Source organism: Typopeltis vanoorti, chromosome 6 (assembly GCF_054136105.1).
Source record: "Typopeltis vanoorti isolate ZY-2024b chromosome 6, IOZ_Tvanoo_1.0, whole genome shotgun sequence".
Taxonomy (NCBI): domain Eukaryota; kingdom Metazoa; phylum Arthropoda; class Arachnida; order Uropygi; family Thelyphonidae; genus Typopeltis; species Typopeltis vanoorti.
The window spans coordinates 11,620,242-11,645,946 of record NC_143554.1 but is presented as its reverse complement, the minus strand read 5'-3'; the positions used below and the strand labels follow the sequence as shown (position 1 = coordinate 11,645,946).

Below are 25,705 nucleotides of genomic sequence, written 5' to 3'. Positions count from 1 at the left end.
GGGGGATGCTTGCCGGTCTTACTAAATTCTTAAAAAGTTACGCAATGGTGGTCGATTAACTGGTTTCCGGTAGCAAAGTTATACCGTAGCGTTTTTTCTTTCACAAAAAAGAAAACTCAACAATTACGTGACGTATATAAATAAGTCTCGGCCAGCCTTAGTTGGCTTTTGCATCCAATCTAATATGCATCGATCGAGTAAGTGTAACACTTTTCACAGTTAAGGAAATTCCTATTTCAAAAAGAAATTCCTAACTGTGAAAAGGTTTGGAACGGGGGATGTCGAGTCTTTAATATTTTTCTTTCAGTGCTTACTGTAATAGCATGCTACTGCTGACATTCTATAATACAGTATATAATTAAAAAATAATTAACTGTGGTACCTGTCTTGAGAATATCACATTTTTAATTTGTACGCTGAAGTAATATTTGCACTAATAAGATTCGTATACTATAATATCTTTAGATTTCTCAATAAATTGACATCTTATCACATAAGTTGCATTTTAAATTAGTTAAAATGGAAAAGCATAATTGATTAATGGCTTGGCTAGGAGATTGTCTAATTGGTACTACCGAGTTGATTATGTTGGGAGGAAGGCTTTTCCATCTAATTAATGATATTGTTGAATAATCTCATGGCGTAGTCATGTCTTTGCACGGATACATATGGTCTTTGTAAAATGATTTGAATAAACTTAAATAATGGACATAAGCTGGACATAATCGTTCAATATTTGCATCTCAACTAAGATGCAAAACTCGTGTGTTAGGTGTTGATTTAACCACATCTGGATTCTGTTCTCAGATTTTGTCTTCTAGTTAAATGTCCAGAAGTGTGTATTTGTTCGTGTGGAAGATGGGGGGAAATTAGATGAAAGAATTATGTAAAGGATCCAGAAGCAAGTGACACTACTGGAGAATATTGTATTTCAGAATTATGCATTACAGAGCTATGTGGGTACACATAAGGTATAAGTAGCAATGTATGAATACCTTATAAATTGGATACCAATGTTTTTGATGTAGTTGTATAGTTTAAGTAAATCTTATGAGATACTAAACTGAAAATTGCTTGCCTAAATTGCCTATGTACTTTCATTATCTGATAATTTATTTAACAAGTCAAATATTCCCTACTTTCGGGGTTACACATCAGAGGATGCAAAACATATAGAAAATCAGTGTGTAGGCAAAAGGTTGAAAGTATACCAGCTACGCCTAAAATATTGGTATCCAAGCGATGCTAAGAATTTCTTAATGTTTTTCTGGAGAGAGAATACAGGAGGCATGCAGTACGCTGTTGTGGGGGTGTAATGGAAGGTTAGTAGCTTTGGAGTTGGAGGAAAAGAAGAATGTTGCCAGGAGGTCAGCCTTACCATTCGATAATGATACGATAATACCATCTCGATGCGTGATAGCTGGAAGCGTGAGTGGTCAGAAGTTACGCATTGAAGTTCATATTCAGGATGCACATATACTGAATATGAACTGCAACGTATACCTGCTTTTTCCAGAAGACAGTCTGCACTAAACCCTTCAGAGTTGAATTTTCAATTACCTATCATTTTCTTACACCTATTGTCAGCTACATGCACGCTGAACACACGAAACTGAAGTTTATCTATAGCGATTCTTGGCTTGGACTGCTTTGCACACTTATTGGTTGGTTGCACACAACCAATACTTGGATGCTTGTTCGGAAGTTTTGAATTGAATGGTGGATGAGTTTCCTTCCATCAAGAATTATTTAATATATTCTTTAGAAGTAGGTGATTTATTAAACAGTCGAATAATAAAGGAGAGCAGTGGCAAAATGATACAAGGACGAGAGCGGCTGGGGTATCTGAACGGAAAGGGCATTCCTACAAAAAAGCAAATTGGATGAGGTTATCTAAGTAAAGAACAGACATGCACAGTCTTTTTGGAAAGGAGAACGCTGGAAAAAGTAACAGGCTTGGTAGGATGGTGAATACTTCCAGCTTGATCAGCAAAATTGCTGATGGAAGCTAGTTTTATATGTGAATTTGAAAGTTCCCAGTTGTACAGAAAATCAAGATTCACAGATAAATATTGAGAGAAGTCACAGTGTGTTGTTACCGGACTTTGGAAAACAATGTATGCAACAACAGTCGAAAACTTTTGAGTCAGATGAGGCCAGTGTATTATGTCAATTGGTTGTGTGTTTATCTGTCTGGTTTGTGTATATTGTGGAATGATACTCTGTATTTTTGGAAGGAAAAACCCTGTACCTCCTTATGGGACTGTCTAACTGATCTTTATTTATAAAGCCGTTATAAAGTTTCTTTGCGTCCTAGACGAGATTCAGCGCCCATTCAATGACGAAGTTACAATGCCCATGTACTAGCATCTGATGTAAGTGATAAATTATTTTGTCGCATATAATAGTTTTTTTTTTTTTTACCAACTCTGCTAGAAGCTTGCTGCAGTTGTCAAAGAAACTGAATTCTGTTACATATCTTGACAGAAAATGAAAACTGAAAAAAAAGCTGTAGACAAATTATTTCTGTCGTATTACTTCTTAGTTTCGAAATTCACTTGGTATTTAGGAAAGTACAATATTTCTTATTAAAACATTACTTTTGGAAGTTTTACTGATCATAGTGTATTGAACATGTGGCATATATTTAATTTAAAAAGTAAATGTTTTCATGATGGATTACTCCTAATGGCATCCCCAGCAATTTTCTTGTTGCTAGATAAGGAGTTTCCAAAGCAACTTATTGTTTGAAACATAATCTTTGTAAAGGTGATAACTTAAGACCTGAAACGAGAATTCACAAAAGCGTTTTTTCCTCTGTGGCTGGTAGAGTACACACCAGAAGTTTCGTTTATTTTTATTTCCTAGCAAAATCGATTTTATAAATACGATTTGGAAATTGAAAATATAATCATTCCATAAAACATTCCGTCTTAGACATACATTCAAGGGTCAACAGATGGAAGCGTAACTGTAATTATAGTGGAGAACAAGGCAATTCTCTCAGGAAATAAAATGCTTACCTTGCTGGCTGAACGAGAATGACTAGACTGCAGCGTAGCGGTGATGATCCAGGTCAGATCGATTAGAACGTAGGTAACCATCAAGTTACTGTGGATAGTGTTTCTCAGGCAACGCAAATCTCTGAAAGTAGTACACACACGGAAAGTTACACAGATTAAAAGCAAGTGAGACAGAATGAATACAAAATAGGGATTACTGATTTATACAATTATTTGTCTCGTAAGTCGAATATGTTTAGAAATCTTAAGCGTCTGTTTCTGTAACTTTTGCTCAGTGAAGGAGATATTCCGCATAAATTAATAATTAATAAAAATATGAAATTTGTTCCATTTAAGAAGGTCGTAATCTGCTTATAAACGTTTATCCGACAGGAGAGGAAACATTAATAATTCTCGTACAGTCCCTGGAGTGTCTTCAACTGTTTCCGCGTATTAACATAATTTAGTATGCTGAAGTCGTTTAGAATTATCTTTTGGTTCTGATGCCAAGAAATTTCCATTATTCATGAATCAGATTTCACGATAACAGGAACTGTTAAATATGGAAATCACTCAAAAGGGTTACAATGACTGAATGCTGATTGATATAAAGGAATTGTTAATTCAAACAGAAATTTATTTTGGCACAGAATTTCAAATGTAAACTTCCTTTGCATTTTTATAAGCTGATAACTTAATATTTTAAATATTAAAGACTCGCTGACAACAAAGATTCGGAGATAGATCTAAGTAGAGGAAACAGAAAGTATTTGATTACCAACGAAATCTCCCATCTGTTTCTTCTGGATGCTTCGAAAGGAAAGAGAAAGCATATGAAAATGGACGTCTTTTCTAACAAGTGTAGATGATTTTCGTTATTATTAACACGGGACACTTGAATGCTTTATTAACAACATACAAGCAAACAAATGACAAGAAAACAGAACACAATTTCCAGATGAATGAAAACTAACTCGCACAGAGTTAGAGCTGTTTGCTCAGATGACAAATTTACTTCCCAATGGATTAGAATACTTTTTTTAGCAATTTCATTAATAATGGTTACAACATTTAAACCAGAAACAGCTTCGCCTTTCAGCAGACAATCTAATATAAAGACATTGGATCACTCCAAAACGACAGTAGTAGTTCCTTATATTAAAGGAGTATCTGAAAAAATAATTAAAAAAATAATATAAATTGTCTCAACCAGTAATATCAGAACTAGCTTCATTATCTAGAGTACATAATGTATTGATATTCTGAATACGTGATTTAAAATAGAGCGGTGCTTTTTCTCTATATTTGATACTGACAATGTAAACTGTCGTCTGGGAGATCTGCAGCGAAACGAGAGAACATAATTATGAACCAATATGACAAAAGCGGATTACTTTACCATGTACTCGACAATCTGTACGTATTTATATGGAGAAAATTGTTACCCTAAAAAGACACGCTTCAGAAGTGACTTAATTCTGCTTTTAAGTCAACAAGAAACTGAAAATTTTGAAAACAAATTCAAATTGTTCCACACTGACGGCAGTGCTTGGATATTGTAACAGTAGAATGAATCCGTGGACCTCTCCTGTGAGATTGAAATGATACAAAGCAGCGTAGGTGTTGTACAGACCGCCAACGCTGGAACTATCTCATTGTGCTCCAACGCACAGCAAACATATCCACAGGCTTCAATAAGACGCAATTATATAATCTTGAAAGCGTTCTGCAATGATAGAGCAGAATATTCGTTTATTGTGTGCACTTAATACTCATATTTGCATCATCGATCAGAGAGACTGCAGTGGTAAGGATGTTCTACTGCTCGTAATTACAGTCGATCGTATGTATTTACTAGGGCAGAGCGCTGTGTTGTTATTTTCTAGAACTTTTTGACATATTATTGATAGTCAAATGTTCATCGAATTTAGTGTGTGTTTAATATGTTAGAGAAAAATGATTTTTTGATTTCTAGTGGAACCCCTGTGGCATAGTAATTAAATAATAAAGTAACACGTAAAAACCATAGTGAAATCTTTAATTAGTAAAAAGACAGATATTTCATATACTAAAAATAATAGTACATCTTCAGTGTCTGTAATAGGAATGGAATACAAGCAAAACGTTCGGTGGATCTCCTATTAAAATACAATTGTTACCACGTTCTAAGAAATAATAGAAATAACAAATTGAATCTATTAAGATAAATGGTTTTTTACATAAGATAAGTCTCTCAGATCTTTGAGAGAGACATAGTCATTTCTATTTAAATTCGGTCAGTGTAAGATAGTTTCACAACTTTCTTTGAATAAGCGTTCATATTTGAATCTGCATCTATGGAGGAGAACTACTTTATCCCACTGGACACTATGAGTAGAGTCAATACTGTGCTGCTCCATACCAGACTTCAGAGGTTTGTTATAATCAATATAATATTGATATTCTTTTTTCCAAAGAACGGCCAGTTTGTCCAAAATAAGAGACATCACATTCGCAAGGTATTTGGTAAACGCCAGCCAAAGATAGAGAAGACAGTTTATCCTTTGTAGAAGGTAATAAAGAAGAAATCTTGTTCATAGGAATATATGTTGGAATCAATTGATACGTTTTCAGAATTCTATCTATAGGTTCTGAGATTCCTGGAATGTACGGAATAGGAACTCTGCGTTGAAGAAATTGTAGGTGTTGGAACATAAGAGTCAAGCATCTGTTGGATTTGATTGGAGTTGTAATCATTTGATTCCATTAACTTTTTTAATGATGGAAAGTTCTTGTTGTAAGATTATTGGGGAAGAGCAAACTTTATGTGCTCTATGAATTAGAGATTTAAGAATGCCAAATTTTTGAGACATGTGGTGCGCAGACGTTTTGTGAATGTATCTGACAGTAAAAGTGGGTTTTTCGAAAGACGCTTGTAGATAAGGTACCAAAAGACGTTCTAGTGAGGAGGATGTCCAAAAATGGTAAAGTACCAGAGTTTACGTTTTCCATAGTGAATTGGATGTGTGGGTGAAGGTTATTTATCCGTTGTAGACAGGTGGAAAGTTCATCTTCAGTGTGTGGCCAAACAGCAAGAACATCATCGACGTAACGGTACTAAAGAGATGGTTGAGGATGAATACATGAGAACATAGTATCTTTGAATTGTTTCAAATAGTAGTTTTCCAAAAGTGGAGACAGAGGGTTACCCATGGCAGTACCTTTCTATCAACACAAGTTCTTCTTTATTACCTTCTACGAAGGATGAATTGTCTTCTCTATATTTGGCTGGCGTTTACCAAATACCCAAATACTTGCGAATGCGATGTCTCTTATTTTGGACAAACTGGCCGTTCTTTGGAAAAAAGAATAAAAGAACATCAATATTACATTGATTATATCAAACCTCTGAAGTCTGGTATGGAGCAGCACAGTATTGACTCTACTTATAGTGTCCAGTGGGATAAAGCAGTTCTCCTCCATAAATGCAGATTCAAATATGAACGCTTATTCAAAGAAAGGTGTGAAACTATCTTACACTGACCGAATTTAAATAGAAATGACTGTATGTCTCTCTCAAAGATCTGGGACACTTTTATCTTATGTAAAAAACCATTTATCTTAATATATTAATTTTGTTATTTCTATTATTTCCTAGCACGCGGTAACAATTGTATTTTAATAGGAGATCCACCGAACGTTTTGCTTGTATTCCATTCCTATTACAGACACTGAAGATGTACTATTATTTTTAGTATATGAAATATCTGTCTTTTTACTAATTAAAGATTTCACTGTGGTTTTTACGTGTTACTTTATTATTTAATAGAGAAACATGAGGAAACGGCATTCATGAGATTTTGATTTAATATTATTTTAATTTTTATGTCTGTATCTAATTTAATTTAGTTGCTTTTATATGTAGATTTAGTTTAATTTTAAGCATTAATTTAATGTTAATGGAATGCTGCAATTCAGCCCTGTTTAAGATTTGTATTCATATGATTTTGTCCAGAGCAAATTTACGGATTATCTAACGCTTAGCCCACCCGCCATACTAAACGCACTGTTAAGGTTACAAGCTCTCTCGGATAAAACACGCATGTCAAATAAAATAAACTCTGATGACAAACCTTAAGAATTTGTAAATTGCAGTCTTTATTCTTTGTCGTCACGATATCGTAACTCAGGATTCCTATTAAAGGGTTTTACCGTATAGGAAATAAATAAATAAAAAAAACACTTGTGAAGTATAAAAGAATAATTAATATTGTTTTTTAATTTTTAACTTAATCGATTTTTAGATTTTCTTCAGTAAACATAGTTCATTATTTAGTTTTCCTGCAATAAGGCTAAATTCGGAAATATTGACATGGTAAATTAGCCAAGAGTTCTGCGTTTAATTAGCTGTATTTTGTCAGCGAACTTTATCTTCTCTCTGGGGACTTTTTTTTCACGTGTTTGAATAGTCCAATCAAGTGGGATAAAAATTTTGTTTTGTTTTGTTTGCATAGAACAACGAGAACAACACTGTTTTCTGTTTTAGCAAATTCTGACAAGCTCGATTTCTTCCGTTGACTAATTAGTCTGAATAATGTTTATTCTTAAATGAGAAGAGAAAGAAGACAATCGTGTTTTTAACATATACTTGGCTTCTGAGTCATACTTGTATACACCTCCGTTATTTTTGGTTGGATTAACTTTAACTAATATATGCACAGTATATCCGTCATATGTGTGCAACAGCATGTGTAGTAATGATTGTTTTTTTTTTTTTTTACAAAAATATTTTATGAACAGTCGTCGTTTATAAAAAAATTTTATTGATCGTATAATTATCCACAAAAAACAAAACGAAATACAGTTTAGGATGAACAAGATGTTAAAAATACAGATTATCGTATATTGAGTTACATAAGGTCTAAGAAACACTATACTCAGTCTACATAAACTCATTCGGCAGAGTAGTCACGGAATCACAGGACCCGTTTCCAGAAGAACAAGTCAATAAATAATAATACGAAGATCAGTTAACTTGATTTTTTTTTTTGGGGGGGGGGTGTATTCTTTATTTCTTTTTTTTGTTTCTAGAATAGCTCATTGTACAATGCACATTATCTGCGTTTTGGTAAAGTTAAAAATTGTTTAAATGTTTTTTTTTATTTTTTTTTCATAACCTCAGCAGAAAGCAAACAGGTCAGTGAACACAAGTATTAGAAAACTGTAGAGTAACTGCCCCGCCATTACTGGAAACAGGCTTACAAGAAGCAGAGTTACATTATTAGAAGATGGGATATAAAAGGAAAATTTAGATCATCCTTTGTATACTTCAATTGACCGAATGAAGAAATAAAATGCTATCCTAATAACAGGATACAAAACAAATAGGCTAACAACGTCTTACTCGCATTACGAGGAACTCAAAGGCCTCTTTCTTTGCGTCTAGGAAAGCGTGTAAGCCTATAGATTGTTTCGTCTGTCTGTCCATCACAAATTAGTCTAGCACTGCGGATGAAGTGTTTTCATTAAAAGTCGATATTTCGAATCCTTGCAACAAAAAATAAACTTCTGCCCATCTCAATCTTTGTTCCGATCGGGTCATTGACAAGGCACAAAGAAATATCCGAATTATATACTGCGTTAATACTCCTCTGAATGGATGGTAATTGGTAATTTTGGATTTAAGTCGAAGGATTCTGTATTGTTCAATTTTTGTTTCAATCAAATCAAACGAGAGGAACGGTTATTCATAATTTAGCAATGACTGGAAATTGAATGGGATTAAAGCGATTCGAGTCGAATCGCTTCAATTTAGACCACTTGTAGTTGCCAAAAACAAGCATAACACAAATCTATGCCTGAAGCTCATAAGCGCAAACGGGGAACCTATCGTAAGCGCTCTGTAACTTTTATTTTTCTTCAGTTGGATTTTTATAAAAAGTACTGGCACTCGATAGAGCTTTGTAAATAAAGAAAGTTCGTCATGCATATGATGGTATGTGCGAGAAATATCGGCAGCTATGAACTCAACTGTGAATACTATCGAACAAATGTGTATGAATGGCTATTTTGCTTATTTTTCTTTAGGAGTACCTCTTAATGATATCATTGGCTCTTTACTTAATTTTGTACGACATTATTGATATTTTAAAGACATAGATACATGAAGAATATAAGAAAGGAATAATTTTGGACATACCTTTGCAGGATGTTCCTGGTTGTCTTCTTTTGGAGCAGCATCAGGTGTATAACGATTAACATTTATATACTACTGCTGAAGTATGACAGAGAGGGAGAGGAATGGGGGGGATGTGAAGACAGAAAAATGTGGGAGAATTCCGAATAAAGCAAAAGTATGCGAATTTAAACCCGAGCTTCCAAGGGTGGGCTGTAAATTCTTTGGGAAGAAGGTGAAAGATAGAATATTTTCAGGGGAAAATTGTTATATGAGTGTGGGGAAAGGGGTTGTTTGGAGAGTTGAGTAGAGTGCCAATGATTGAGGGATTGTTGGATTACAAAACAGAAATTATTATAGATATTATTTCTGGAAAATTTTCCATGTTATTCTTCTAAATTAAGATTAATTTTATGGCTGTTTTGTCTATTTTTCTTTAGGATTACCCGTTTATGATGACATTGGCTTTTTTACTAAAATTTTTTTAGGGCATTGTTGATATTTTAAGACCTAGATACATGAAGAATATAAGAAAGGAATAATTTTGGCCCTTTGATAAAAGACTCTTCGCCTACTATAATTCTGTTTACAAAACGATAAGATGTAATTCATACCTGGCTTGATGGAAATTAACGAAATTTGGTATTTAGGATTTACCATTTTAATAGTAAAACTAGGTAAAACAAAATTATGTGTATTGTACATATGGAAAGAAAGGTTCTATATTTAGTTATTACAATAATGGTGGCTATTAAAAATGTTATCCAAAATCACCTTCTTTTTGTCTTCAATCACTTCCTTACTTTAAAATAAAAAAATGTTTTCGGAGAAAATGAATAGCTCATCTCTGGGTATTTATTTTCAGAAATAATCCTAAATTGATACATCGATTAAAAAGCTGATAACTCACTCTGGAAAGCAATGAATGTCTATCTCTATGACTTTTCTTGAAAGATTTTCAGAAAAAAATTAACAATAGAGCATCGGCGTTTTAAACTTCTTACGTAAATTTCCTTAAACACTTACTAGATTCATTTTGGTTGTCTGACCATAGGCAGCCATCTCGGTTTTTGGCTATCACTGTTATCGCTGAACTATAGTACTTTTATGTATGCTTGGAAAAAATTAGTCAGTTTCATGCACTTTTTTATTTCTTTTTTAATGTTTCCTTTATTTTCTCTTTCACACAAGCTTTTTTTTATTCTATACCTTTGGATAATGAGCATTTTGTGCTCATTATCCAAACAACTACATTTATCAAATTAAAAAAAATGATTGCGGTGCTTATAAAATAATTTCTGGCTCAATTTCTTTTAATGTCGGCATCTTTCAGTGCTTAGTCGGACCTATTCGAAAATGGAGATTTTTTCTCCCCCTTCAACTTTAGGACTGTGACTTGCACTGAATTACCACCAAAGAGAACAGTCATCATAATTGTTGAATCATATATTTATTTTTTAAATTTCTTAAATCAGCTAACGCCTTTTTATTCCCGTATAGCGAGTAGGCGAGACCGTTTTAGCCCTATCTAACTTTTGGAGACTGAGTGGACAGTTCAGTTTCTACTGGCAGCCAATCAGAGTAAGCTGGCCCAAAACTATCGCTAATTAAGCGGCACGCAGTGAAGAGAGACTGCTCAACAAGTGCCGCCATCTCGTGGTCCCTAACACAATATATTTAATGTCTGAAATAATATGGGTTCTACTGTCGATTTTCTTGAGGTTATGGGACGAAAAACCCGAGTTTCTGGGAGAAAAACCCGCTTGCCCGTGCCAGAGATCGACTAACTCGGAAACCAGTCGAAAAAAAGCTTAGCAAAATTTCCGCTAGTCGACGACTAGATTCGAAACAAAGTCTTTCTTCGTGCGACCAAGCATCGTGGTGTGCAAACGCCACATCCACTGAGCTACACAAAATTTCTTATGACAGGATAAAATGTTGTTCATTCTGTGCAATTATAAAAAAACCTTGCTGATTGATTACTGAATTTAAATATGATTACTACGATAACTTTTATTATTACATCGATATGATTTTTTAAATAGCGCATTTCAATCTTATTTGACTTGTGTTACTTACAGCTCGCAAAGCAGTCTCAAATGGGAAAAAAATCTCTGCCCTGGATTTACGCGTTTCTTCTGGTCGTCCAGTAATTTATGTGGATATTTTATATTTATAATTATTCTCTGAATATTTTTTTTAATTATAAACAACTTCCATGGAGAAGCAGAAAATGCTTTTCAGTTTTCAAGATAATGAAATAATTTCTGTGTAGTGCATGGCCACCCTTCGAAGAGATGTCAAACCGTAAAACAAGCGATGCATATATTACACAGAAATAAGTCTTAGTGAAAAATTAAAAATTATTACAGTACTTGTTATGGATTTTCAACTAGTTTTCAATAAACAACTATTTCAATTAATAAACAGATATTTTTTATAACTGCTTTAATGTTACATTGAATGTTATTTTTGTATTAAAATATCAGGCCCTTATGGTGGGTCGCTATAACTGCTAACTGAAGATAAAATATTAAATCCGTATTTGATAAATCATTTAAATTTATCAAAATCTTTTCTCATATGTAGCTCTCTGAAGAAAATTATTTAATAAACATAACGAAAATACACTATACTAAAGCCTAATATGACCCTACATTTGCAGTCTGGCAGAGGAACCTCAGAACCTCCCCACACGTTTCTTATTATATTATAAGAAATCTCAAGGGAGTCACTCATCTTGGGAGATCACATATCTGTTACATACCCTGTTTCTGCTGTGTGCTACTATCTGCAGCTTTCACAAATTCTCAGTCTGTTCTCATAATTTATATTCCGCAGTCACGTTATCATTTTCGACACTCGTTTGCATTTAATTACAGGAAAAAACAGTTACGTTGTAAGCCAAGCAGATGTAACTATGGGGAATGTAGTGCAACAAGGAAATGTCTTATACAAGTATACCTATTCTCTGGTGACTTCTGCTGTATATCAAAAGACATACAGCAGAAATCAATGCGGACATTTCTTGATTAACTAGTTACATCTGCAGCATATTTGTACTACGTTACCTAATGGTGCTTTTCCTGTAGGATGTAAATGAACACATATCTTGTCCAGTCATAAAAAGAAGGAAATAATATTATAGTAGTCCTCCCCTTATCCGCGGGGGATACTTTCCAATACCCCGAGCCATCTTAGAGAGAATTTCGGTGCACCAAATCCCAAATATGAGAGCTTTGCCGACGACATTACACTCCATTAGATCTAACACGACCAGGGACCTGAACTCAGATCTCCTAGCTATATCCCCGTGGGGCAAGGACGAAGTTGGGTGGATTTGGCCTTTGTTAGCAGCTGTGGTGTGAAGTGGTGTCGTGCGAAAAAGTATACCAAGTTTTCTGGCAGGTGTAGAAGCTATAGTTGAAATATGGTTGTGCCAGGAAAGATCGGAGGTGCAAGTCAGTCCAAGAAGAGAAATCTGATCGTGTTTGGATATCTCAGTATTACTGAAGGGGGGGGGATGCGAGCTCTTTCTTGCGAGAGATCAGACGGAACTGGGTTTTGGCGGCATTGAAGTTTACAAGGTTGTCCTTGCCTCACGGGAATATACTTAGGAGATCTGAGTTCAGGTCCCTGGTCGTGGTAGATCTAATGGAGTGTACTGTCGCTGGCAAAACTGTGGATAAGATTGGAAGTCTGTGCGAGCAGGTCGTTTATATACAAGAGGAAAAGAATGTGTGAAAGAACAGGACCCTGGGGTACTGCATTGGTGAGGAGAGTAAGCCCTCCATGACACGTAGTGAGCGACCAGTGAGAAAGTTAGTGATCCAGTTGCAGAGTGAGGAAGGCAAACCATAGCATGGAATCTGGGGAATAGGCCGCTGTGCCAAACCACATGAGTTTCTCCATCGCCTGAGTCCATAGGTGGGTGGTGAAAGCAGGATCAGCTGTGGATCGCGAGTGGCGGAATCCATACTGCTGGTCACTCACTGATTAGTTGGTGTCTCTAGGTGGTTCAAGAGTTGGTTGTTGATGACCTTCATAATTTTTGAGAGAACAGAAGTGAGAGGACCTAGACGGTAGTTCGAGGGTTGATTTTTATCACCTTTCTTTGGGATAACATGGAAACAGCATGCGGACCTGTTTCCATGTTGTTCGGTAGATGTCAGTTGAATATGATAGATTGAAGAGGCAATACAGGATAGATGTTAGTTCTGGGGCACAATTTTTGAACACAATAGGTGGTATGTCATAGGGACCAGATGACTTGTTTGTGTCCAGATCATTAAGGATTCTTCTGATTTCTTTCTGGGAGACATGGAGGGAGCCGTTCTTTGTGGAGTGGAGGAAACTTTGCTAAGGTCATTAATGCAAGAATTGGAAGAAAAGAGTGATGCAACTAAGTTTACGTTGTCTTTTGGTGAGGTAACTACAGTACCATCTGGATGTGAGAGAGTGATGGAAACCTGGGTGGGCAGACGTTGTGCCCAATGGTCTTGTCGAGGGACCAGAAGGAGCGGCTGCCATTTTGCCAGGAGGCGAGTTTGCAGCATTTGGCCCTTTCAAAGTCTGACTTGGACTTGGTGATGATTTGTTTGCGACTGCTGCGGGCTGCAGTAGGCAGAGAGGGCAGCTGGAGTTTTGGTCTTGAGCCAATTGTGGTAAGCAGAGGTTTTTTATTTTACAGCATTGACACACTTTTTTTGGAGAACCAAGGCTTGAATGGTGACTAAGAAACTGGAATGGAATAGGGGGATGATATACCTCATTCCTGTGAGGAGGATTTCTGTTATTCGATCTGAGCTCTGAGCAGGTGTTTGGATCAGGACAAGTGAAGCAGTAGTCGGACCATGGGAAGGAGGAATAGAAGTCACTGAGGTTCTTTCAGTTGGCACACTTGTAGTGCCAGAGGACACAAAACTGGTAGGTATATGTTGTTGTGCAGCAAAAAAGAGTTGTATGTGGTTGTGGTCCGAGTTTACAAGAGACGAACCGACAAACGCAGTACACCTGGAAGGGGGAGCCTGTTAGGAAGAGGTCAAGTGTGTTGACAAATTGGAGGAGGCGTTGTGAGGTATTCTGGTGGGAAGTAGATGATTTGAGAGATCATTGCTGATGGCGGACACCTCATCATACCTGTCTGATTGATCGGTAAAACTGGAGAAGGAGAGACAATATGCATTGTGGACATTGAAATCCTCAAGAAGGATGACCTCACTATTTGGGGTACTTAGAGTGTGAAAAAAAGTCGAACTTTAGGGAGAGAAAGTTGAAGAGGTCAAAGTGGTTGACAGAGTTTGGATAGCGATAGAGATAACATATAAAAAGAGCAGGTTGATTTGGGCTGTTAGAGAAAATTTGAGCCAAACAGAAAATCAAACAGTGGGGGATTCAAGGAGTTGCAGTCTCTGGCATGGTATGTTAGCTCTCACGAATTCGCAAGTGGCGAAACTGTGGCGGAAAGAGCTGCGTAATGTGTAGTTTGCGCAGTTGAGGTGTATAATTGAGGATACCAGTTGGGTTTCTGAAAGGAATAGTAGTTCAGGTTTAAACGACTGTAAATGGTGCACATCGTTTATAATTGCTGTTTAGGCCACGAATGTTGAAGCGGATGTGGAAACAATCTTTTGATAAAAATTAGTGTTGGTGGGTTGTTTGGTTAGATTTCTCTTGTCTTTTTATGATTTTTTTGTAGGATTTTCGATGCTTTTTATAGATTCGTTTGAACTATTTTGTGTGCGAAATTTTTTGATACCGAGTAAAAACGCATTGCTTTCGGTTGTGGTTCATTGAGTTTGATGAGGAAGAGATAAAAAGGAAGAAAGGCATGCAGTTGAAAGGTGGCAGACTCGTAGACACACCGCCCACACAGAGAGAAGTTGGTTTCCTGTCCATACGTGACCTCTACAGTTACCCATGCAGCCACAGTATTTGGTCTCCCTCCAGTAACGAACTGGCAAAATACGTGGTTGCATTTTTTTTCGCTAGCTGATCGGGAAGTCTCCAGGTTCGTTAATACTCGGTTCGGTCCCCTGTAATAACCAGAGGCCGGCCCGCGGAACAGTTTTACTGCTTTAACCTCGAATTGGGGTGTGTCCGAGCTCCCTAGAGTGAGATTGGTATGTCTTTGAGGGTATCACTCTCACCGCATGCCAGAAGACTGGGCGATGGACAGAAACCGGAACCCTTGTTCTAGCGACCAAGCATGGCTGCAACCACTTCAGGTCTCTAATAAACAATGTGGGTGGTATTTCACTGGGTGATGAAAGGCATCAACCACCTAGAGGTTAAGTTGGCATTTCCTCCATCTAGGGAAGATATGCCTTTGCGGTGCCAGGTTCGCCAGAGCCCCGTTTGTGGAAACCGGCTATATCGCTGGAAGGTGGATATGACTTGACTGAGAGAGGCTATATATTGCGCATCGACAGTCCTTTGTAGCCCTAAGGAGCTTTAGAAGCTTAGGGTAATGGGAGAATTAGGGTCATCCCTAGAAGCCATGTAAGGGTCATATGAATAAGAAAGAGAGCAAAAGATATTTTTGGCATCAAGAGTGATGAAAGAATATAATGCGTGAGTGCACTAACGCTTAATAGATTCAAATCAAGTTATAATGTGGACTGTGGTCTGTAGAAACTCGGGCCTCTGACGATGCATCTGGTGACTAAAGAAGTTTAGAAAATAACATGCGTTGTAGAAAAGTGCTTTCTCCTTGTTTTGATAATTGAAAATAAGGGTATAGTATATATTGTCAAATAAGAAACATGAAAACATTGTGGTATTAATTTCAAATGCGTATTTAAATTTAAAAAAATTCAAGAAATCTCTACGTAAACAAAACGCGATGGGATTTTTCCTTATCACTGTACTAGTTTCTATTGGGATAAGGCACAAGAGTAAAAAAAACAAACAAGCAAGAATGAGTTCGATTATTACCAAATATGGCAATCATAGAAAATGAGACCTCAAGAATGCCTTAATGCTGAGAAGAATTCTTTTAGCATACTAATAACACTGAAACTTGTAATATTATTTATTTCTTGGTTTTCCATGTTGTACATTATTTCAATAGTGCAAATTAAATTGGCGATCACAAACTACAGACTGATTGAAAATCATCTTTACGAACATATAAATCGGAAATTATTCGCGTGCAGTGGTTTTTGAAACTGTGCGATTGTAGGTTACAACCTGTATATGGATTAACCGCGTCCAGAAGATTTGCATCATGACTGTTAAATATGGTTCGAGAATGAAATAAAAATGCAGCACCGTTTTTTCGAACGGAAAAATTAATTTAAATTGTTCTGATATTCCATGCATTCGTAGGTTATTTATTCGCGGCTTAAAGTGGCTTCGGAAAATACTATGGTTGTTCTCTAGAACAGGGGATTCTTGATCACTTAACTCTTAGCGCACTCAAAGTATTAATGTTCACAAGCTTTCGTGACTGTGATCATGATAAATGGCCCGAAATATATCTTATAATTAGTTGCGTCACATTCTTTTAATTTATAGATCTTGACCCAGCGTACATTTTAGTAAGTAGTACAGAAAAAATGTTAATCGAGAAAAATGTGTCGGATTTGTTATCTTACATTTATCAAATTTTTTGCTCATTTTTTAAACTCGGAACAGAGAATGTTCACCATAAATGGGAGTTTTCACCCTTTTAAACCATAAAGTAACCCACAGAGAATTGCACAATACATGTACGTAAAGCATGATGCCATCATTGATCGTGCGTTTTTCTCGGGTGTTCCGTAATAACTTTGGACATTCAGAACTTTATAATATTTTAATAACAAAATTCTGCATCAGCGGTATATAATAGTAGTTTTCTGAAACAGTTATCTCAGATATATTCTCTTGACAATATTTTCAGGTATCTGAAATGGTGAAAAAGCTGAGAGTTAATTTAAAAATGACGATGTTGCATAAAACTTACTTGAAATAAAAAAATATCCAAAGAGCAAATACAAGTGCAATAAGGGATAAGCCGTAGCCGACGTAATATATAGTGGCCGCTTCTTTAACGTCCCATAATACCTATTGAGAAAATCATATATACCACTTAATAACATCTGTTCACTGTAATATACATTCATCAATTTCAACAATCAGTATATTGAAACAGTTTTATTTTTGGCATTCATATCTTAAAAAAAGATCAAGTTCAGATTATATTAAAAAAACAAAATAAATTTCAAAAAATTTGCAGGTTTTTTACCGATCCAGAAGGAGAATTTTCAACTTTGAGTTAGCTTAATTTAGCATTGCTATTACCAATGAATGATGTATTGTTCAGAACTCTCTTAAATCAGTGTGAGACAGTCAATAGTTTTAATTCTTTGCTTAGTCATTCATCAGGATTTGTCATTCATAGAATTAACAGATTAATCAGAAAGATTTCGATCTCTTCATTATCAGTCTACTAAGACAAACTCTGCTTGTCTCATTTAAAGTAATATTCAGATTATCATCACTTTAAAGAATTTCTATATTGTACCGCATTATTATTAATATATAACATGCTGGCTAGGTAGAAAAAATTAACTTAAGGACCGCTAAATTCCACCGCCCCCCCATTAAATCAGGTTATAGCATCTTGAACACTCCTGTAATTGATGAAGGACACTTTGTCATATTCACTTGAAAATAATCTATGCACAACTTATATTTTAACTTTCTGACTCATGAATAATGAATATGCAAACGTTATACACACACACACACACACACACACACACACACACACACACACACACACACACACACACACACACACACACAATCCTGTTGCCTCCTCCTTTGAGAAGGTTGCAGCTAATGAGCACTCCTCTTCCATTCCTCTTGCCCGTCCAGTCTTTGATGTTGTCTTTCCATTGCAATCAGGGTCATCCTCTTCGTCTCCTTCTCATCTACGTTTCCTCTGGAACAATACTAACTGGTATGAACTTGCAGAGTTCATACCCTGAAATCTGCAAGCCACTCAGTAAGGGAGGTCAAGGCCTGATTTCCCTTGAAAACAAGATTAGATCCTTCAGGATAATCTTCCTCCTAAAGCATTTCAGTGCAATCATACTTATGTAACCACCTTCGATTACATTACGAAATTATCCACTAGAAGACTTACCCTTTCCACAATCATCCGAATGGCTCAGAGTCAGCTGTACTTATAGAACGACTATTTTCGAACAGAAACATAACAAGTCTCACAACTGGCCAGCCATTTATTTTCCCTACATAGAACTGGACAGGAATAAGAATCATAGGAAACCTCCCGACCCAGACCCTAAAGTGGAAAACATTCACAAGCCTACCAATGAAGAACCCAAAAACTGAAAAGCAATATTAACAGATTCAAGCGGGTATTATAAAAGTCTTCCCAGATATCGCTACGCCATAGGGAATCCGTATTTCTTCTAGAAACTGCTCGGAGCCAATATTTCAATCCGTATTTCTTCTAGAAACTGCTCGGAGCCAATATTTTATCTTGTATCATCTGAAGCCTCACTTCCAATTCTTCTCTTCAACTACAAGAAAATATACTACTTCCGCATGTCAGTGCCTCCAACTTCGCATATTCATCCTCAACCCTCTCATCTACAAGGCTGCACATGCCACTCAGTTTTCAGTGGGATCTTCCATATAAATCGAAATGTGCCAAACCAGATTCCGACATACAGTGGAATAACATCTTGTCAACTCTTCCTAAGCTCCACAAATTTCAGCTCATAGAAACGGATCTGTGTCAATTCTGCGAAATTTCAGGTACCTTGGAACACACACATCTAACCTGTCCCGCAAACAAAGCGATGATCACCTATGTCCTGAACTACCTCTAAGCACCTGTGACTACGCACGCAGCCAAGAAGACTACTGGAATTTAGTCCATACAGAAGAAAACAGACACAGAATATGTTCATCTGCGCTAAGGCCGTTATCTACAGCTTCTACCTAAAGTACACAAGAAATAACCAGCACCCATCCATCACCGAATCGGCACAAACCCTCATGTGTAGCCTACGTCGGAAAACAGGCTTTCAATGGAACTTGATTACTACAAAGAAACAAGAACTGTCACGAAATTCATACAGGAGTGGAATCCAACTGGTACCCTGTTCTGGATTACCGACGACAGCGCACTTCATCTGAAAGATAACTAAGAGTGAAAGTGAACTGTAATGTTCATTCATTTATTACATTTTCTATTGTATATCTGAAAGGAAAATCTTCCTTTGTCTGTAATATATGCTTATATACTTATAATATGTAAATAGTCCTTCTGTTACCTATCTTCTAATGTATATTTTATCAAGTTAAGTAATATATTATTCCTCATTCATATTTATCATTTCTTAAATTTTTCATTTAAGTTTGCTCATGTCATCAAACGCCAGCATGCATTGCTTAATAGGATTAAAGATCTAAGCTCTCAAACAGTTTTGATGAAAAGCTTAACCGGGTGCTGTGTTCTGACTTAATGAATTTCACCTGAATCGGTAGAACGTCGCTCATCGAAACAAATTAGTTTCATTGATGTATTCCACTTAGCATGTTCATTTATTTATTTCATTTTATGTGTACGTGACATGTTTTCGCCCAAATGAAATTGGTCCACAGGCTTTCAGTCTGTGTTAACTAACCGAAATATGGCAGACGTAGTATTTTCCGTGACTCCTGCACCAACATTGTACTAATCTTTCGGTTTATTTTACGAAACTATGATTTTGTAGGAGAATTTCTAGATTTCTCTTCAGATGACCAAGCCTTACTTTTCCCCTGGGAAAGACGTGCTTACTGTTGGATAACAATCCCTTTTTTTGCTAATATCTCGTAGTGCATATACTTTTCCCACGAGGAGCACGCACAACACTACTTGTGTCATCGTGCTCAAGTCCATAACACCAATGGCAGCTACCACCTTTATTACCCATAAACGATGCTTTACCGGATGTATTATTCAGTAAACGGTTATTTTTGCACCATGTTTGTGACAGCTGTTTTCAGCTATCACAAACGCAGTTGTGATAGCTGAAAACAGCTATCTTTATAGCGTCTTTTAAATGACTGTGTCATTTAAAATCAGAGGATGGTTTAGGTTAGCGGTTACCAGTCGAAGATTGTGTCTGTTGTATTTGGAATTATAACTTATGCATTGCAGCATAAATTATGGGCAAAAATATATTGCATCGATTTCTTTTCCCCTAAAACATAAACATAATAAATGAAATTATCTCTCATAATTATTGTTATTATGATATAGGAACATACCCCAAATAGTTCACGCTTGAACTACATATGGTGAGACACTGTTAGCACTTAGTATGCCTGAAGCAAAATTATGTGATACTGTAAAGCGGGAAATCGTTTTTCTGTAATTAAAATCTCGCGCTTTACATTGTTGGGATTTGTAAATTCAGTTAACTTTAATTACTACTGTGTTATTCAGAGAATTTATGAACGTAACATTCCAAGCTGGGTTTTCTGATAATTCTACAGGTTAACTTAAAATTACAGGAGAAGCTCACAACACCAGCACTTTCAAGACAGGGAATACGTACGTGTTTGTAACATTTATATTATTATGAAGTCGTACAACAAAATACTTATACTGATTATCATTGGCTGTTATCAGTACACTTCGGCGAACAAATTGTTGAAAATATTCTATAATTTTAACTAACGGAAATTTGATGAAAGGCCAATAAGCGAAAAAAAATACGTATTTATTCCATTAAATCAACATTGAACGTCAGAATTTAAGTAGGATATTCGGTGATTTTTTTTTTAATAAGCGATTTAGATTTTATACGCTAACATTCGAATCTATAAATGCTTTATGGCTTATGACAAAGTATTCCAAGTGATGATCTCCAAAGTATTTTTTTTTTTTTGCTAAAGGCATACGGGTATTCAAACTATTAAGAAAAAATCTACACCTCCATCCAGAAAAGATTGCCTCCCCAGGTTTTTTTTTCAAATCCTAATACTTGACATATACGCAAGAACTGTTCATGTAAAAAGAATGATCATGGAAGGCATTATTGGAATTTAGCAAAATAAAATCTGAACATGGCTTCAATTATCTTCAATTTCGGTCATTTCATGCAGCAGCAACGCATAACAGCTTTTGTTTCCTGAAACAAAATGGATTTCGATTTAAATACAAGATAATGTTTCTTAAGCAGCACATGTTATCGAAATCTCAAAAATTGCAGCCAAAGTATGCGATCGCCTTGGCTAAAAACATTTCATTATAAAACATTCGCATGACAGTGTAATACATACATATGCTTTAGAATGTTAATTTAAGTTTATGGTGAAAAGGTGGATGACACGTATTATTTCATCATGTTATTATTCCTTCCCTCCTCTTTTACCTTGCGGTATAGAGGATTTTTTTTTTTTTTACATTTAACCACCACCGTATCGAAGATAAGGTGGTGGTTAAATCGTATTTAAAACTTAAAATTTAAAACTGTTAAATTCTGCCCGCCAGGGTTATTTATGGATGACAGTAATATCTGAATAAACCGTTTTTAATTCAAAGAAACCACGATCATCTTGACTTATTGATGATTACGATCTTCCCCACAGAGCTTTATTATATGAGCCTCACTCAGGAAAGACCATGAAGTAGGATCAAACATGGAACTCTTTAAGCCACGCCATGACTCCAATAATAATAAACGTTGTAACCTGCAATCGAATTTAACTGCGATGAAGCAAAAATGTTATTCTTTCAGAATGTGTAAAAACACCAACTTGAACGACGATATACTTTGGTTGGAAAAATATGAATTTGAGTCCCATGTATTACTTGAACTTTTATAAGGTTTCAGCTGAGGGTGAGTTAGCAGGTCTCGTGCCGTGAAAAGCGAGAGAGAGGTTTACTCCAGATACTCGTGGTTTTAATTCTGCAAGAGGCAAACAGAGTATAACAACATGTAATTAACAGACATAATAAACTGACCCAGGATGTTGCTGCTTCAGCCGTAATTCAAAAACAGCCAATCCTACGTTTACTCGCATTTTAACATTTTTTTTCCCTTCTCGACAACGTTGCAACCTAAAGGATGTAGTTATAAACCACTGCTTAACCATAGTGAGAAATTATCCCTGTTGGTTGAATACCGTATCTCAAAGTAATATAATTCTGCATTTAAAATAAATTATGTAAAACGTCATCTAAAAAATTACATGTTTTGAAGGATATTTCATAGAAAGGTACAAGAAATCAGTTTGAGTTTTGTATGTCAATAGTTTGAGCTATAGTATGCTACAAATATCCTTTTACTTTTAGTTAATCACCCCTCTCCTTTGTACACTTTAAAGCTTGCCATAATTAGCTTCCCTAATTCTAGTTAGTGATTCCAGAATAAGGACGTAAAAAGTCTGAGGCTTCTGATGTAGAATAAAGTAGCATAAATAATGAGTTGGTATTTCATTTTGACTTGAGCGTTAAGTTTGACATTCAGTGCGTATTTCATATGCACGGCTGTAATATTCTGGACAGTTTTGGCAGTGGTCCAGAAAAAAAGTAATATATTTCATCTTGGCACTAGGAAGGAAGAAAGAAAGAAAGACCAACTACCATTGGAGTAAAGAAAATTGTATTCCAAGAAAATAATGCATATTCTTTAATTTCTAACGTAAATAAGTAGTCGGAAAAAGAGTTCCAACTTAATATCTTTTAAAGCAAAAACAGAAATCATTAGCAAAAATTTCATTAGAAAAAGCGAGAAATTAATCTTAATCTCAGCATTTTCATTACTTACATCCGAGAAAATTGGAAATCGATACTCAAATATGCACAGATATTTTATCCGGCGTGCTTAGAAGATGCGAAATGGCGCTGAACCTCAGTGCGTCTTGTGAAATCTGTGGTATAATAATGATTTGACTGTCCTTACGGACGAAGAAGAAAAATGAGAGGAGAAGGATTGTGGAAGAAAAAGAATCTCCGCACATATATCCAGATGAACAGAATAGTTATTGGTATCGGTACCAAAAGCACACATTTAATCAATGCATTCAGAGAATTGAAACCTAACAATTTTAGTACAAAGAATTTGACATGAAGGCGAGCTTACGGCAATTAGCATAGCTTTTTAAATCAGCAAAGAGATAATTATTGTGTACAAGTGCCCGATATTTATTATTCATTAACCATCATAGCAGAATAAGCATTAGCGGAATACCGTGTAAACTTGGCAAAAATTAAAACTTGTAACAAAGCTAACTGTGAACAAGCACCAGAATTCTTTGCCATTATTCTTATCTGTTGCTATGCAACGGAAAAATAAATTTCAAGTGGTTGTGGGAAGAATTAATATTCTTCGCATATTTGTTCGTGACAGAATAAAAAAACTTATTTCCAAATGCTTTGCTTTCGTAGGATCTTTCATAATTTTTATGTTGAACTTAATAGGTGTTAATAATAACAATTTTTGAAATCCTGAGACAGCTCATCATTAATGACAGCTAACTCGTGGCTGAGGAAAGTTAAACTCAACTATTCTGGTAGCAAGTGAACTACCAGCAGTAGATTTTACTTTGGTTTCGGTACTCAACACATATGTTCATCAACCAACAGGACTCTAAATGGATATTATATAAATTACACACTCGCATGTGATTTTTCTCTCCACAAATGCATACATACGATGTAAAGAAACGACTCCCCCCTTCCCGAGGTAGTGATATTCCGAACTTACCAGAAACAAATTAACTTTCGATCGAAGTGGAGGCACCTCCGTAGCCGCTTGCGAGGATGAGAATAATCGCATAAGGAATTTCTTTGATTTGAAGCTGAATTAGCCGGTTTCATGAAGGTGGTAGTTTTTGTCTCGCAAAAAACTGACAAACCGACAATAAGTACGCGCAGACATAACGCCCCAGCTCCATAGTGTTTGTTTCGGATTTTCTCGGTCCAAACCACGAAATAGGTTCCAGAAAACGTGACAATCCAAGGGAAATTAAACAGCAAAACGTAAGTAGCTTCAGACCAAATAAAATCTAGTTTCATTTGCAGCGTACACCGAAGGCTGCAATAATTGCAATGCAGTCATTAATAAAGCTGAATTGGGAGAGCTAAATGTAGTAAACTCGGCTTCTTCACAAATAGCAGTTATGCCTTCGATCCTTCCAAAGACCATTGAGCGCAATTTCTTTTCTTTTCACTCTCTCTCATGCTAACCCAGATTTTTTTTTGTGAACAAAATCTTAGTTCTTATCCACTTGCCTCTGATAACGGCCAGCTCAACAGTCAAGATCTACTCTCTCTTCTTCGACTGATACTTATCCTTATGCAAAAACAGATCACGTCTACAGCATTTTCTAATTCCAAAAGGATTGTCACCCTGGTTGAGATTTGTCATAGTCTCCAACTCTGTGGCAACTCCCAAATCCATCCAACTTGGGATACTGCCCTCACATTTAGGATGTTAAACAAAACCTTCGTTAAAAATTCTTCATGTCCGAAAGAGGGCATTTGGGATGATTAACGACCTTTTTCTCATAGACAATCGGTGGCCGCATTGCGTCTTTTCTACAGATGCTTCCAAAGGAACTGTTTAGCCGAACTGACATCCATCATTCTCCCCATTTTTGCTAAACCTCCCATAACACGATCAGCAGCAGCCTCCCAACATTTTACGCATTTCGCCTATTTCTTATCATTTCCATCATTCTCTGTTCCCTGGAAATCTTCCTCGTGAAACATTCCCCCCCCCCCGTAAGGCTATAACTTCCAAGTCTTCAAGCCTAAAAATATTATATCCCGATTGAAATGTGATGTTTAAGTATTATTAAATATTAATTTGCTTAAAACAGAGAAAGAACTGATGAAGATACATTAATTGCAATCCAACTATGATCCAATGAAAATATCATTTTTATAGTTATCGCCGGTTTCTTATCATTATGTTAACCGATTAAAAATAAGCCTTCTCACTCCCCTTTCATTTTCACTTTCGTTTTGCATGCAGCACTTACTTATAGTGTTATAGTCCATAATAGAAATGCGACTCTTTTCAGCATGCGATTTTAAGTTCTTAACATTATCTTTATCATCCAAGAAAATGATTTAGGATGAAAAAATCTACAAAAGTAAACCATTTCTTACCTTTTTTTGTTTTGCTTACATAGAACTGGTTGCGAACCCAACTCCAATTCTGATCTTATTTTTAACGAATTAATATAGTAAGCATTCGGTAAGACTATAGTAAGACTCTAACAACCAAATTATTACAACTATGTGGAAAAATTGACTAAACCAGACGCTAACTTAGTTGATGGAATTTATTAACTGCAAAACGCTGCGTCTCATTTATATTTCATTATTTTTCGTTGTGAAATTTACCAACCAGTTATTCAGAGAGAGAGTTTGAAATTTCACACCAATTTACCTGTAGCATATCTTCATCGGGCATCAGAGGTCTACATCTCGAATAGTCGGATCGATTTGCCCACAATCCATTGTCGAGACAATATCTACTGGTATTTCCTGAACAAAAGATATATTAAACATTTTTAGAAGCAT

The 25,705-nt window shown here is 35.9% G+C and overlaps 1 protein-coding gene across 1 annotated transcript in view; it reads right to left on the bottom strand.

The window, feature by feature from the left end:
• Positions 1-25,705, bottom strand: part of LOC150105286 (diuretic hormone receptor-like) — a 100,914-nt gene that overhangs the window by 61,293 nt on the left and 13,916 nt on the right. Inside the window, exons 3-6 of the mRNA XM_090393924.1 lie at positions 25,594-25,669; positions 18,983-19,014; positions 17,105-17,186; positions 3,024-3,144 (exon numbers count right to left, since the gene is read on the bottom strand). Of these exons, the coding sequence (XP_090250050.1) occupies positions 3,024-3,144; positions 17,105-17,186; positions 18,983-19,014; positions 25,594-25,669 (311 nt within the window). The remainder of the gene's footprint in view (positions 1-3,023; positions 3,145-17,104; positions 17,187-18,982; positions 19,015-25,593; positions 25,670-25,705) is intronic.